We start from the raw sequence: 16,629 nt of genomic DNA on the forward strand, positions 1-16,629 counted from the left end.
TTGCCCTCGTGAGTATGCACGAATTGCGTGCCGAGGTTAGTGAACCCGAAGCGGGACCATAAAACCGGCTGTCACAAAAGTCTTCGAAACCGCTGATGTCATTCGCTCTTTTTTCTAATCCAGGTCAACAAGATTCAATAAGAGAGAAAAGGAGGGTCTAAAATAGAGCAAATACGATATACCTAGATCATCTTAGTTTTATTCTATCATTTTAATGTCGGTCTTGTGTTTTAGGATTTCGCTCAGGATTCCAAGTGGCTCCCTTATTGCAATAGTTGGTCAGGTTGGCTCCGGGAAATCAACGCTTCTTTCTGCAATCCTTGGAGAAACGGAGAAATTGCAAGGACGAGTTTCTGTACAGGTGAGAATTTTTCGCTCTTTTCTTTTGATTAGCCAGGCAATTCGATTTCCGAGCAAATGTTCAGGCATGTGAACTATCATGATAGCTATCGTACCGATTATTTGCGATAAATATCGCAACTATCGCAACCACCGTTGTTAACCTGTTTCGATTGAATCGTTGTGATCGCTCAAGAGGTCCTTTTCGATGTCTTAGCGCAGCGATCGTATCAATGCAATGTTTTGACTTGCTAAACAGATTGAAAAGCCGAAGGAAAGACTTTTTTCCATTTTTATTCCGTCCAGTGTTGGCATCTGTGTGACATCTGTTTGTCTGATTGAGTTTACAGGGATCTGTGGCTTATGTCTCTCAACAAGCGTGGATTCAGCACAACACCGTGCGAGAAAACATCTTATTTGGAAAAGCATACGATTCCACTCGCTATGAACAAGTGATTGACTCCTGCGCTTTAAGACCAGATCTGGACATTCTTCAAGCGGGTGACTCTACAGAAATTGGGGAAAGAGTATGTCTACAGATATTTCGACGTGATTGTCACTATACCCTTAGATTAAAAAGCAATTATTTTAACGGAAACTTGTGTTAAAGTGCTTGCAGAGATCTTGTGACTTTCCAGTCACTTTGCAAGACGAAGACGCTCATATTTGCCTACCATATCTCGAAGCAAATGTTGCTGCCGGTGCAAAAGGGCGAGAAATACACATGCAAGCAAGTCAAAATTATTGTCTTTTGTCGTGATCTTGATTGGTTAAGAAAGTGGCGGGAAAGTTTAGCCAATGGAAAAGCAAAGCAATGCGTGCCATTTACTGATAACCTCTCTGATTCCTTTTGAAAACATTTTTATTGTAGGGTATTAACCTGAGCGGTGGACAGAAGCAGCGCGTGAGTTTAGCCCGCGCTGTTTACTTTAATGCTGATATCTACTTGTTGGATGATCCTCTAAGTGCAGTAGATACACATGTTGGAAAACACATCTTTGATAAAGTTGTTGGTCCCAGAGGAATCCTAAAAAATAAGGTTAGTTTCTTTAGCTGTCCAGTCATTTCTATGCAGTTCAGCGGCTATATACAGCGCAAAGGTAACATAAGAAACCTTTAGATTCGAGAACGAGGTTTGTCTCAAAGTTTTTTTGCGTGTGCACAAAAAAATTCACTACGTTTAACCTGTAGTACAATGACGACGGCTATTGCGTTTTCCCGCCAAAATGACGCTGATTCACGCGCGCACTACTCAGTATTGAGAAAATAGCGTCCGCGAAGTCGTCCTTGTCTTAGAATCTAAAGGTCTGTACTGTCTTTCTCCGCCTGAGCCATTGTTTGTTATTTTGGAGAATAATAAGACACTTATGGAACACTCGCTGTACCATTGTCCTAGGGTACGCTCCTTTTGGGTGATCCGGATCAGGATCAGTGATCCGAGATCACTCGTATCATGTTAGATCAAATGAACCGATGAATCCTTTTCCAGAGTGGATTGATCAGTTCATTTGATATACCATGATCTCACTATACCTAATCCTGATCCTTTAGGTCGCTTTCTGTTTAGGAGCCAAATACAAGGGGTGGGGCGAGCTCGGTTTGCTGAGGTGACTTTTATCCAGGTATTCCATTAATTGAGCAAGCCCTGAGCCGTCGTGTTTACTGAGAGATCAGAAACAGAGCGCATGAGCTTTCCTGTTGCTGATTTGGTCCGTGGGGCTTGCCCGGCGAGCGTCATTACAAGGGAAATTTCCAGCCTCGTCTAACACTGATGAGTTTCTTTTATCTTTGTAGACTCGCTTGCTTGTAACTTATGCTATTATGTAACTAACACTGATTACTGTTTATCTTTGTAGACTCGCTTGCTTGTACCTCATGATATTATGTAATCAACACTGATTAGTGTTTATCTTTTTAGACTCGTTTGCTCGTGACTCATGGAGTTCACTTCTTACCTCAAGTGGATCAAATAATCGTCATTGAAGATGGAAGGATTTCAGAGGTTTGTTCGACGTTACATTACCTTTCCCGTTTGCCCGCAAAATGTTATGTCGAGAAAAAATCTGATAGTACTGTTGCCAAAAAAAAAAAAAAAAAAACAGATGAAGGCTCTTCTTTTCTCGCTTTCGTTCCAACGTTCTCAACGAACTCGCGCGGAAATGCGTGCTATTCAGGCCCCGTAACAGTACTGTAAAGTTAAGCATAAGCATTTTCTTCTTCTTTATTGATTTTTCTAAGGGTAGTTCTTGAAAAAATCGGATACTTTTATACCTTGCCCACAGGTATATGTTTAAATTTTAAGTTTAATGCATATACAAACGTATTCGTTAAAGGGTTTTGTCTACACCAAAAAGACCTAAACGATCGTAAAATATTGTTCTGCTTTAGTAAAAACAATTAAAGAGAGAAAGTTTGTCAATTTTATATGGTATTTGTTTAAAAGTCTTTTAGCTGCTAAAAACTGAGGTGGAGCCATTGCTGCAAATTTAAAATAACGTAGCCTACGTTGTAAGCGTTTCCACACAGGTTTGTTGAGAAAGTGGGGAACCAGAGTTCCCTTTCAAACTTTCTCAGGCGAACGACGCACGGAAACGCTTTCTACGCAGGCTAAAAACGGTATTTTAACTGTTGTTTTAAATTTATTTTTCTAGTGCGGGACTTACTCTGAGTTGTTAGCTAACTCGGGAGCATTTGCTGAATTTCTACATACTTACGCATCAGAAAACCATTCCCCAAACTCTTCAGGTAATTAAGTGATGAGTTACTGATCCTTTAGAGTGACATCGATTCTCACCATCTTGTTTTTCACGTTTCATGTATGGTCAGGTAGTTTCAGAGAAGTACCATTTAACCATACACAGATGAAAGGTATTTTTAAAACTGCATCATTGCCTGATGCAGTTCCAGAGTTATAATTGGGTTTTAAAAAGCGGACACGGTGTGCATGTGATTATGCTCACACGCTAGACAAACGTCTTTTGGCCTTTCTTGCCAAAGTTTAACGTGTACCGTCTTGGCAGCGCTTTTAGTCCCCTTGATTTTAAAGTCATTGCATTAAGCGCTTTCAACGTGAGCTTCCGCTAGATAACTCAATGTTTTGTTTGTGGTGGAAGTGGTCTAGGCTTCTTTAGCTAATTTACAGGTTTTATGTTTATTACTTGTTTGAAACAGTTTATAACATATAAGAGGACAAAGTTCCATTCTGGTAGGTGGTTATCATTGGGCTAGCTTGAATTCTAACGCATGGCCGAGAAGGTGAATTCGAGGCCACCTAGAAACAAATCCGCCTTGGAATGGGGCTTGAATTCCAAGGTGCCAAACAGTCGGCTTCGCTGCCTCCCTGACCTTGGAATCTATAGAAATCGTCTCGATACAACAGGTACTCGTCATGGCACGAGGGGCATTCGAGTTACTTTAAAAAGTCCTAGTAATTTAACCAGTCTAATAATTTCTTAAGAGGTCTGTTTCGCTAAAGTTCGTGCGTTTTGGAAATTACAAGAATAACCTGCTTACTGGTTCTTGAATATACGAGAGGCTTGCCGAAAAGAGACTTATTGTGTCCTTCAAACTCTTTTCATGATTTTCCAGTTTGTTTTGTGTATGCAATTAATTGAAGTTTCATATTTTTCGACAGGACAGCTCGAGAGGTCCATTAGCAGAGACGCCGCCAGGACTTCCACCTCTGCTAATGTTGATGCAGTTAAGGATTTACAAAAACCGGATGAAGAAGAAAAAGGAAAAATGATTGTCAAAGAGATATCGGAGACTGGGAGGGTAAGTTCACGTGAAAGACTACAAAATTTTACCTCATCAGTCAACCTTGTCCCCAGGTCTTTTCCCTAAAAAAAATGGAGGTGCGCTGTTACAATGATGTGGGCATCCTCGCGTTTTGGGCATACCCATTCCCAAAACCCTTCTCGGGCATCCCCTTCTCATATTACCTTAGCGATTTGGGTTAGGGTTACGAGGGATGTCCATATCATTAGGGTTTTGGGAATGGGGATGCACTTATCACTGTGACAGCGCCCCTCCCATTTTGTAAGAGAAAAGCCCTGGAGGCGAGGTTGCTTATCATTACGTATACCATTGGGTTGGGGTGTCAGTGTAACGTTGACTTGGGGTCGGGGTCGGGGGGGGGGGGAGGGGTTGGGTAGGGGTCGGGGTCGTCTGTTGTTTTCTTCTAACTAAAACATGAAACAGAAAATGTAACAAAAGAACAATGGACCCTGATCCGCAGACCTCAAATTTGTGTTTTACAGACACGCATTGGGATCACGGTCAGTATCTCGTGTACCAAGAAATGTCACAAAAAGAACATAAGTGAAATGTCATCTCATGAGCGTGAAACCTAAATTTACTCTTAGTAAACAGTTATTAGGAAAACCTCTATAGAACATCAAGATCTTTTTATTGTTGTTGTTTTAGGTGAAATTTTCCGTTTTGCTTTCTTATCTAAAGTCCATGGGTACCTGTATCACGGTGGCTACTATAATCTTTGCTTTGCTAATGGAAGCTTGCAAAGTTAGCACTAGGTTTTGGCTAGCTTACTGGATCATTGATACTAAAACGACAAATGATCCAAGAAATTTTTATGTCGGCGTCTATGGTGGAATCACACTTGGTCAAGTACTATTTTCCGTTCTGACGTTTACATTGATTGTTGTTGGAGCACAGCGTGCCTCACGAAGGTTGGTTTTGTTTTCTAGGCTTTAAGTATTATTAGAACCTGCATGCTGGTCGCAAAATGGGATCTCGCTGCATCGGTGTTTTGATATCCTCCAAAATGAAATTTGAGATATTTCTTGAAGTTGGATTTTGCCTGCCTTTAGGAGAAAAAGATGGCTAATAGGGAGCATACGCAACCACGATGGCGACTGCCAAGACAGGCCAATAATGATTGGGTTTTATGGGGCTGTTTACATCCAGGAAGGAAGATCCTAGAAGAAGGATCATCCTAGCCGCCGTATACCTGCAAACTCTCACGCATTATGCGTGACTTTCACGCTTGCGGGCTAAAGATATAGATCTCACGCCTGTTCACGCATCAAGGACAGTCTCTCACGCCTTACCCACAAATCCGGACGATCATGTGTTCTTTAACACATTATTAATGACGGAGATTAGCTTTATCACAACACGCTAAAATGTCGCCATTGAAATAGCTTGAAGTGTTCAAAGGTCGTCGGAACGTTCGGTAGTGTTTGGAAATTCTGGTCATCGCGAGACGAAAAACACGCGTTTGACTCAGCGCTGTATATTTTCTATATTCAATTGACATGGAAAAGGTTGTGCTTTACACTAGCGCTCGGCAAATCTTCCTCAGTTCCTAGAAATAGGATTCTTCCTAGCTGAGAGGAAGGAATACAATGTACGTGCGGATGAGTTGAAAGACGATCACGATCAACGATGAAATTTCTGCTTGTAAACTTAATAAAAAGTTGTTCTGCTTTCTAGGGTCTTTCTGGTGCTAGGATCTTCCTCCCTTCACGTAAAACGCCCCTATGAGAAAAAGAGAAGCGCTGCACGTGCATCACACTTTTTGTACAGTTCTTTGACGTCCACTGCATGACTTCTACGACGTGAGAGTTCCTCATTTATTTCACGTTTCATGGAGGACGTGAACACACGACGACGAACTTTCTTTTCTATTTTGAATTTGGTTACAGCCCTTGCCTAGCCTGAGACCAGGCTCCGCAGCGGGGGAAAAAGGCAAAAAAACACGGTCAAATAAGCAAAATATCGGCGAGCGAAGCTATCCGAGCGGGCTCACCCTCTCAGTTGAACCTCCATTAAGCGGCTACCCTCTATTAAGCGGCCAGTATTCAAAGTCCCGAAATAATTGTAGAAAAGAATGGTAACTTAAACCTCTATCAACTGCGGCCTCGGCCACCTTTTAGCCGTCCCAACGAGAGTTCTCCCATTGTTGTCACCTCTATTAAGCGGCCATCAAGCGCTTGATACACTTAGTTTGGCATTATTTCAAGAATACGATGAAGGAAAATACAGTCCAGGGTAGAAGATGATGACTGACTGTGGACCAGTAATGCTGCTCCCTTCGCGTGTTTGTTTCAAAATAAAGTGATGTTTCCGCTAAAGATTATACTAGTTTATGACAAACCTCTATTGACTGCCCAATCTCCATGAAGCGACCACTTGCCGGTACCCCGAGGGTGGCCGCTGAATGGAGGTTCAACTGTATAAGGGAGCGTTAATATGAGAAAAAAACTTCGACCCCTTTGCCCGAGCCATCAGTGTTCGCGCATGCTCTAATTGTCTCGCCTTGACCGAGTTGATCCAGCTGGGCGATCCAAAGTGTTTATATGGCAGAGAATAGTTGGCCCCCGCTAGGAGGGTGTCACTACCAACACCAAAGCGTGACCCGTTCACTTCCCTAGCGGAGACAATCAGAGCATGCGCGAGTGCTGTTGGCTCGGGCAAAGGGGTCGGCTCGGAGGTTGACCCTACCCGTGGTTGACCTGGTTTTTTTTCCATATAAAGGGGCCCTACGGCCTTCTTAAGTTAATTTCACTTATGTTTTGTTCTCCCTTTTCGCAGGTTACACAATAAACTTCTAGAAAACATCATGCGGGCTCCAATGAGTTTCTTTGATACAACACCTCTTGGGAGAATTGTGAACAGATTTTCCAACGACATGGACGTCATTGATGAGGGTTTATCTCAAATTTGGTCGCTGTTTTTGTCAGTTCTGTTGGACCTGTTTGGAATAATTGTAGCGATTGGTTATACTACTCCGCTGTTTTTGTTGGTATTACCGCTTCTTGGAGCGCTCTATTTTTACTTTCAGGTAAAATTCTTTCGGCGTCTTTTTATGAGAAGGAAACTGTGATGTCTCACTGTATCCGATACTAGAAGACTAAATTCATTTACTTTTTGTTCCATGAAAAAGTCTCTTTTTTCATACGCAGAGCCCTTGTTCCTTTGCAAGAGCATTGAAAACCATATGAATGGAAGGGCATGGAGCGATTACGAAAACGGAGTTTGTGATTGAGAGATGGACCTTTTAAACTCTAAGTTAGCCCGTTTAGAAGCTTGTGTAACTGCATTCAATCAGGGCCATGATAATAGCAATTACATCTATATACTAAAATTATACTATATACAAAATTCTACAGGTAAATAGTACCAACAAGTTCAACTATATACAATGCTCGTTTGTTCGCTCGGTGATTTCCGCGGTTCGCCCTACTGTTTCGGTCGTTTCGTTTCGGTTTTTAGTACATGCCCTATAAAAGTTATAGATTTGCCTCCGTTTTCTTATTTCTCGCAGAAAGTTTTTGTGGCTTCTTCAAGGCAACTAAAAAGAATTGAATCAGTCAGGCGTTCACCGATCTACAGTCACTTCTTAGAGACAATCAACGGTGCATCCACCATCCGGGCATTTTCACAACAGCAGCGGTTCATCCGGGATAATTATCACAGAACAGATGAAAATCAAGTTGCTTACTATTTATCTATAGCTTCCAACAGGTAAGGTAAACATAGGCACGTTTTACGTGCATGAGCTTTTTTGAATGCTTCACTGTAACAGTATCGGCAATCTACTGTTTTAATCCGAAATTAAGGCTATGTTTTGTGCGAAATTGCGTATTGCTGTACATTAATGAAAACGACAACCGCTGCGCATAGCTGATTCGTTCCTTTCTCCAACGATTTTAAAAAATCACCTCGGCTTCATTACAACATCTGCAATTAAATTATGCTTTATGCAACGTCAAGGTTGATAGCCTAACATTTATTAACTTCCGAGAAAATTATCAAACTGCCGAAATATACATCTACTCATATCATGTTGTTCCACTCAATAAAACAATATGTAATTGTTTTGTCAACTACCTTCTTCCAATTTAATTCCCTGACCGCTACCGTTTCGACTTAAGTTACGCATCTTTACTAATAAAATAAAGTACGTTTTCATAACTATAACAACCCTCAAGCAGCAAGCATGTATCGTATGTTCCTCACCTAATTCTTTTTTTTTTTCGGTACGAAAAAGGTCTGTTGAACTTTGTAAGCGAGAGAATAAAGCTTGTTTACGGGATTAACAATACTCGCCTTGACTTTCGGACTTCTAAAACAACAATTTATAGGCCGCAAACTTCCATATCTAAATTTCAATGATTGTTTCATTGGAAGAACTTTGAAAAATATATGATCTTTTATACTCTACGTTAAAGCAGGTGAAACAGAGCTCATAAACTATGAAATACGTGCGTTGTACCGTTCGCTATAGCCGAATTAGGTCAAATGTCTTGAAATGAAGCAGCACCCACACTAAGATATGGACCCGTCAACAGCTGTATCACTGTACTCAGCGTTTAATTGGATCATGAAGATATCTCAATGTTATGCTTCAAAACCCTTTTAGCCGTAATAAAAGACGTAAAATTGTGAAGAATCAAGATGGCGGTGTCTAAGTGCCCTTGTTTGACTTTAAGCAATGTCATTAACGCTTAGATGCCAAAATCTCATTGGCTCCTACGTATCAACTCGTAGTACAATCAACCTCACAAAGCCACAAAGATAAACACCACTGACATATGAGCTATTTTTTCAAAATAGCTCAACAATGTAAGGTCCTCTAAGGGCTTTCAGTTTCCTTTACCTCAAACAGTTTTGTTTACATTCAGCTAATTTGTGCGATTTTCCAACTATGACAAAATCTAGAGGGTACTCAACAAATTTTCATACGGGGAAGCTCCGGCCCGAGGTCCAACCCCTCACCCTTTTACATACCATTTTTCACGAAATAGCTACCCCTTTCATATTACCTTCTATCGACAAATGGTACCCCTTTCACAAACCTTGTTTAGAACTTTGCATCCCTTTTGACTGCTGTCTTTTAAATAGAAATCAATCACACAAATAGAACGTTTTCTCGACTTTATAAAACCATAAAATTCATTTGTTAGCCCTATGGGCCCTTTCACAGACCCAAATGACAGATTTCCCTACCCTTTCGTATACTTCCTACCCTTTCATATACCTGAAGCCTGAAAAAGGTACCCCTTTCGGGCGGAGTCTCAGGCCATTATAGGGAGTACCCCCCCCCCCCGGGACAAAATGCGCTTTGTTCAAGTAAGGAGCATTAAACAAAAAAAATCAAATTAGGGAGGGTGGGTTTGAGGGTAAAGTGGTGGTGAGAGGCATAACCTTTTAAGTTGGTTCTCAACATGTTTTTAAGTACCCGGGTTTGCAATTAAGGTCAGATCACTTAAAGCTTAAACGTTTCTCCACAGTTGGCTTCCTGTTCGTCTACATTTTATTGGGGGCTTCTTAACATTGTTTGCGGCATTGTTTGCTGTTGTTAGCAGAGATTCAATCTTCAGTGCATTAGTGGGCATGTCATTAACGTTTTCTTTAGAGGTAAGCAAAATATTTTTCGTTAACAAGAAAAAATTCTCGAAAATTGGGCATATTTTCTTCTGTTAAAAGTTTCAACAAATTATCGTCAGATTTATAGCTCATACCTTTCATCTGATTAATCATTTTTTAGTTTGTAAGTTACAGGACTTGAGAATGTATTTAATTCCTTTTGTGTGATTACTCCGATTCCAGAAAAAAACGGAAGTTTCATGGAAGTGAGGCTTAATAGCCCTCGCGGCAAATTTAAAAGAACCAACATGGCGCCTGATCAAGTTGATCTTACAGAGTTACTCCAGGGGACATTCCTGGTGCTGGAACAAATGAGAGCATTCTGAGCACTTGCCAACTCGGCAACGGCATCAGCAGATTTCCTGGTGTTCTTTCCACTGTTCTTTAGGTGTTCTAATGTTTCAGTCAGAACGAACTTGGGAAGGACGGTAAAATCATCACCAAATGCTGGATCAACGGTGGGAAAGTTCTTGAAGTGGTTTGCTGCATCACTCGCGTTTTCCCCATTTTCCCTCAGTTCTTCAATCTGTCTCTCTAACTTTGTTTTATATAGTGAAGATCCTCTCTGGGTCAGGGCCATATATTTTTAGATTTTCATTGCTTGCAGGTTCTAGACCCTGATAAAGCAAATTTTGTATGAAAACATGTGTCTAAACCACCATGTCAACTACTTGTAGTTGAAAATAAACAGCGTATAAAACAGCTGATCGATTGCGCGAAGCCGGGTGATGTGCACCTACCTTTCCAACAGTTCTTCTTATTACCATTTTGATTTATGCAGAGGCATTTTAACCAAAGCTTTGGTTGAGCAATGGTCAAATTTTCTATCTCTTTTTCAACAAAGCCAGCGCCAGGAATGTCGACCTCTGGAGTAAGATCGACTTGATCGTCCGCCGTGTTGGTTCTTTTAAATTTGCCGCGAGGGCTATTAAGCCTCACTTCCATACAACTTCCGTTTTTTTCTGCAATCGGAGTATTGCAATACTAGGAATTCAGCTCGTAATACGTTTTTTGTGTAAGCTCCCCAGTTGTAATATTCAGGCTGTTCAGCAGGAAATAATAATGCTTTTAAGTTCGTGGAAAATTCCAACGTTATAAAAAGGATAAATTTTACTTCTTTTTTTAGACAACAGAGGTTCTCAACATGTTGGTTCTTATGACAAGCTTATTGGAAACCGAGCTTGTTTCTGTTGAAAGAGTAAAAGAGTATTCGGTAATAGATACAGAGGTAAACCGAAAATTATTTCATTACATTTTTATGCTAAATGTATGCTTATCTTATTCCTTCCTTCTATAGCTAATTTTTTGGGTTTTGACTTTTGTCCCTACTTCAAATAAGTCAGACTGAACTATCTCATTAAATGGTTTAAACAGCATAAAGTGAACTAAATAACCCCCTTATGTTTTAAAAATCTCTAACAAACTATTTTGAATACACGGTGTCACTAATTATCTTACTTGCACAATAATTGCCTTTCATAGTTATTATTGGACGTTAGTGGTTAATTAACAGCTCTCGGTTTGCGGGCTTTAGAGGCGTCCGAATTGTAACAATTTGTTCTTTCGTTCTATAGATGCCGTCTGAGGTTAATAAGAATACCACTTAGTTTCCAAACTTGAGTTAACTTATTGATCATTTTTTTTCTAATTTTGGTGTCGTTGAACCAAAAGCTAAGATGATTACCTTGACCAATCTAAAAATTTGCGGAAAAGCAAGGTGGTCAATCAGAACCTTGCAGCAAATGCTTTGTGACCAAGTCATGATTTTTTTCCGTTCTCATTGGCTCATTGTCTTAGCAATGCAAAGTAATTAAAAACTGCTTGATAAAAAACAAAGTATTTGATTTTCTTTCAAATAGGCTGAGTGGATTAAACCAGATAATCGACCCCCAGATGACTGGCCTAACACTGGTGGTGTTGTTATAGAAGAGTTTGACTTGAGATATAGGGAAGGGTTGCCTCTTGTACTTAAACAGATCAATTGTGATATTAAACCCGGAGAAAAGGTATTACAACTATTAAATGTCTACATTCAACTTCCTTGGTGTTTTCCTGTTAGGAGGCTAGTCAACACTACTGATTTTTACATGAAGTTTTTTTCTTGTGTGTAAAGCCCTTTATTTCAATTTTGAGCAAGTTAGCTGTCTGCTTCACTGCGTGGCATCATCATCATCATCGTCATCATCATCATCACCATCACCTTTATAAACATCATGTTCATTTTCATTATCAACATCATTATTGTTATAATAGTCTGATATCATGGGTGACCATTTACTGCAGAATTGTGGCGCGAAATATGATCGTAAAGTTTATAATATTACGTGTGATATTATCAAACTGCCGTTGGTAAAGATTCCTATATCTCAGTGCCAAGATGGTGTATAAGTTAAAAGATATTACGGAGTGATGAAGATATTACGGCATTGAAAGACGTTACAGAAAAGGGAAAGAGCATAAATTATAATCAACAAGAAGATCCTAACGGGCTAAATCCAGAAATTGTAAACGTAAGCTAATATGTCTGCTTTCCCACCCTTTTGACAAAAAGTAATTAGTTTCATTCTATTTACTACTTTTATTCGTCACTATCAGATTATCCATACCTTCTATTACCATAGACATATCCGACTTAAGAAGTGTAACTGGATCCCAAACTTGGGTGTGTCCCACGCGATTGTCATTCAGATTTTGTTTTTAACTCGTGTATCGAGTTACTTTTACTGGTCTAAAGCAAATAGTTTGTTATACCGAGGACTTCGATAAAGAGAGATTTGTTATATCAAGGTTCGAAAATGGATTTAGACGCTAAACGTTACATTTTATTGTTGAAAATGAAAAATAGATGTTCTGATGAACACTCGATTGTAAATTATGGAAATCCTGTTTCGTGAAGTTATGTTCTTGCGATGGCGGAGGAATTGTATCGTGGTTTCGTAAGGTGTTATTATATTGATTGGTACTTATTTATTCGCTTTGTTTGGCCTTTTATTGGAGTGTGTGGAACCTAACTAAGTGACCTAGCATGAAACATGTCGAGTGATCGAACTTAGTTCAGTTTATTCTATTATTCTTTATCTTTTTGTCATTATAAGTCCTTGCAACAAAGTGATAAGTTCTTTTTCTTTTTACAGATCGGTGTTGTTGGCCGCACTGGAGCTGGAAAATCGTCCCTGACTTTAGCTTTCTTTCGTATTCTGGAGAGAGCTGGAGGAAGAATTTTAATTGATGGAATTGATATCGCTACTGTTGGACTGCAGGATCTACGCTCTAGACTCACTATCATTCCGCAGGTAATATCATAGGCACGTACAACATGCACATAGATGTAGTTAGAGTCAGATAGCATTCTGAGGAAAGCTTCAAAAAGAATTCTAAGTAACTAAATAGAGGCTTTGTTCAAGTGGACTTCCGTAAGCTCGATTATTCCTGATCATCCTAAGCATTTATAAGGAGTTCATCTTGTACTGGGGTAAAATATTCCCGGATAAAAGTGGTCTTAACCTGGTTTGATTTACAGTTTCCTTTATTTCTTAACCATAACTATTTATCGGAAACAAGGGAAATTCTGCTTTAGCATGAGAAGGGGTTTGACCCGAACATGCACACATTGTTATCACATGCGTCGGAAAACTGTTTCAACATCAATGGCTTAAATACTTATAAGACAGGTAAGTGATAAAGAACATTGCATTCATACACAGCCACGTCTGCGTTGCAGGCTTTAATTCCCTCTAATGGGAAACCCTGCTGGGACGCAGATCTCACAAACTAATCCACGTTGTTTTGTTGACTGATAGCTTTAACATGCTATCTGCTATCAAAGTATTGAAGTGTAAGCACAACAGCTTTCCGTATCCGGTAATTATCGGCCCTGCCTCGACTCGACGAAACAAAGGGTTTTTGCGCCGTCGAATCGATGCGTTAGAAATTTTAATGGTCACACATTTTATGAGGTATAGATGTCGACATCCTCACAACGTATACCTATTCCTTCATTTATTCCTACATTAATGTATTTAATGACATCATACAGCCTTTACACGTACATAAGTTTAACTACCTGTTCACTGAGGGCAAGAATAACGGGCGATAGTGACCCTTCACTGAAGATTGATCAAGTTCTGTTTAATAGGATATTTTTGTTTATACAGGAGCCAGTGTTGTTTTGCGGAAGTATCCGTTTTAACTTGGACCCGTTTAATAAACACAGTGATGATGAACTCTGGACGGTCATGGAAGTTAGTCATTTAAAGAGCTTTGTGTCGGGACTAAATGACGGACTACAGCACAAGATAACAGAAGGAGGAGAGAATCTAAGGTGAAACGCGTGTGCATTTTGACTAACTCCCTATTTGGTAATATACTAGCTGAATAGTATCTAGTGTCAATTTTGTTTTGCCGCAAATTGTGCCCGCTACTGGGCTTATTAAAAGTTCGGCAACTCATCAGGACTTTGAGCGATTAAAAACCTCGTTGAGACTCTCGGGAGTTTTCATTTCCATCAGTAAAGAATTCTTTTCTTAAGAAGTAGTTGTAACCAATTTTTCGGACGAGTAATTTGGCCGGCGAGTGACGTGCAGGTTGAGGTATTCTATCTAAAAAAAGAAAAGCTGAAATCTCTGGACAACGCATGAATAAAGTAGACGTCGTGCATCCCGTCTCAAATTCAGTGTTGAATTGCTATCGCTAAATATACTGGTGATGTGGAGGTTTCACGATTTATCGGTGTCAGTCGTCCGTCTTTACCGAGACGAAATCTGGTCCAAAATTTTCTTCCCCTAGGCAATTTATCAGCTTGGAACAACAAACAAGAGAGTGATGAAAAGCCAGCCTGAGCCCAACCCAAGCTATTTCCCCATTGGGAGCTCTGGGGAAAAGATCTATTGCAACCATTCATAATATCAGACCATTAAGACAGTCTCCACTTTTTCACAGTGTTGGTCAGCGGCAGTTGTTGTGTTTAGCACGTGCGCTGTTGCGTGACAGTAAGGTCCTTGTTCTTGATGAAGCCACAGCCGCGGTGGATCTGGAAACTGATGATCTCATTCAACAGACGATTCGGCGCGAGTTCGCTGACCGCACAGTGTTCACCATTGCACACAGGCTCAATACTATTATGGATTATGATAGGTAAGACCAAACGGTTGGGATTAACAGAGGTGTACAAGTGACCAAGATACTCGGATACTACGCTTTTGATTTGTCATATCTAATAATGAATGATTGAACAAAAATGATTGTATTAAACTTATCTTCACTTTGCTTTTATTGTACCCTGTATGATGGTCCGAGATATGCGTTATTTCTGAAAGTTCGAAAATCATCTATCATTCCGGAACGTTGCTTTGAGGTTTATGGAAAGAGCTTTCATGACACCTTTTAAGCATAAAAACGTCCTCTGAGACCTTTTGGAGAGGCGATTTCAGGTCAATCAGAGTCAGTATACCAGAAATGGTGTTAATCATCTTACATATTGTATTTGCGTTTGTAGGATCTTGGTTCTCGATAACGGGGCCATCTTCGAATTCGATACACCTGAGAAGTTGCTGAAACAAGAAAGCTTGTTTATGAAAATGGCAAAAGCTGCAAATTTAGCATGAGTCATACGTAATGGAATCCCTGCTCAAATAAAAGAATACATACAGGACAAGGGCAAAAAACTGGAAAGCTGCCCTGGTTTTGATGTGGCAGCCCACTATACAGAGCTATAACTACATCCGCACCGGAAGTAAAGTCTTTGGAGGATACTGCGACTGCGCGGGCAGTAGGTGTCACCTCCACCAGGAGAGGAGCGAAGGGCGGACGTTTCATATCACTTCCATTTAAATACCACTCTGCTGGCAGGACCTTTATGTTACTTTCCCGATTTTGGCATTCTCGAGACAGACTGCGCGTGAATTGAATAAGATCTTTGTTGAGCATGTATTAGGACACAGTTTTGAACCCAGGGTTAACAGCCGTGCGCGTGGTACAGTGGGATCATCAATAAACGACGCACTCGAAAACCAGTTTGACGAATGGAGAGCAAGATTTCTAGTCCAGAAATTCAGGCTGTGGCGACTTCAAAGGCTTGACTAGATTCGGGCAGAGCCTTTTTTTCTCGTTCTCACCCAAAGAGGCAAAGGAGGCTCCGCTCGCAGGGTGCTTAAAAACATACTTATTCATGTTATGAAAGGAACAATATTAATAATAATCAATAATATTTCGAGCAAGTCCCCGATACAGTCCTGTATGACTGGTGTAGTTCTAATTCTGATTTTTCTAATTTTTTTTTCTAGTTTTAATTTTTAAATGTCTGTGAGTTAATGCAGTGGCAATGGCTCGCGTTTTAATCGGGTTACTTTCCCCGAACTAAAATTACAGGACAAGGTTTCATGAAACGTTATGAAATAAACAAACTTGAAGCAGCTGAAACCTAGGAACGGCAGATGAAACGTTCCTCGAAATTTTCCTCAGAAACACAACGCAAATTCAAAACGTTTGCGTTCGCTTTATACCATTTTTTAAATAGAGTGAACCGATTCCTTGAAGAAATTGAAAAGGGTAAACTTGTTCGCTCATGATGACATGATCGCAGTTCAAAAGACGACATGGCTGGTGCGAAAAGTTCTTATCCAGCAATTTCGTTTGAGCGTAATGTTTTTTACCTATTAAAAGACTAGCAAAACCGGTATGCGTGAAAGGATAGGAATTTTAGGTTTATCTTTAAATTTTCTCCTACGTGACGAATTGACAGTGTAGTGTTAAAACAAAGATGTTCAGTAACAAAATTTGCACCTAACGAAAAAACATCGTCACTTTGGTACGTACTTGCTGCATAAACTCAGACCTAGAGAAGAAGAAACCAGGCCCAAAATCAGCAACGAAACAAGAAACTTCTCCTCCATCTTGATG

General features: G+C 40.1%; 1 protein-coding gene across 1 annotated transcript in view; it reads left to right on the forward strand.

The window, feature by feature from the left end:
- LOC140949826 (multidrug resistance-associated protein 1-like) overlaps positions 1–16,286 on the forward strand; it is a 32,673-nt gene extending 16,387 nt beyond the window's left edge. The window contains exons 13-28 of the mRNA XM_073398962.1: positions 235–361; positions 690–866; positions 1,211–1,378; positions 2,258–2,341; positions 2,991–3,084; positions 3,974–4,113; positions 4,765–5,027; positions 6,895–7,144; positions 7,628–7,827; positions 9,597–9,723; positions 10,859–10,960; positions 11,592–11,738; positions 12,867–13,025; positions 13,887–14,053; positions 14,671–14,865; positions 15,227–16,286. Of these exons, the coding sequence (XP_073255063.1) occupies positions 235–361; positions 690–866; positions 1,211–1,378; positions 2,258–2,341; positions 2,991–3,084; positions 3,974–4,113; positions 4,765–5,027; positions 6,895–7,144; positions 7,628–7,827; positions 9,597–9,723; positions 10,859–10,960; positions 11,592–11,738; positions 12,867–13,025; positions 13,887–14,053; positions 14,671–14,865; positions 15,227–15,335 (2,509 nt within the window). The 3' untranslated portion in view covers positions 15,336–16,286. The remainder of the gene's footprint in view (positions 1–234; positions 362–689; positions 867–1,210; positions 1,379–2,257; positions 2,342–2,990; positions 3,085–3,973; positions 4,114–4,764; positions 5,028–6,894; positions 7,145–7,627; positions 7,828–9,596; positions 9,724–10,858; positions 10,961–11,591; positions 11,739–12,866; positions 13,026–13,886; positions 14,054–14,670; positions 14,866–15,226) is intronic.
- Positions 16,287–16,629: the final 343 nt, after the last annotated feature.

The sequence above is a fragment of the Porites lutea genome, chromosome 10 (genome assembly GCF_958299795.1).
Source record: "Porites lutea chromosome 10, jaPorLute2.1, whole genome shotgun sequence".
NCBI lineage: Eukaryota > Metazoa > Cnidaria > Anthozoa > Scleractinia > Poritidae > Porites > Porites lutea.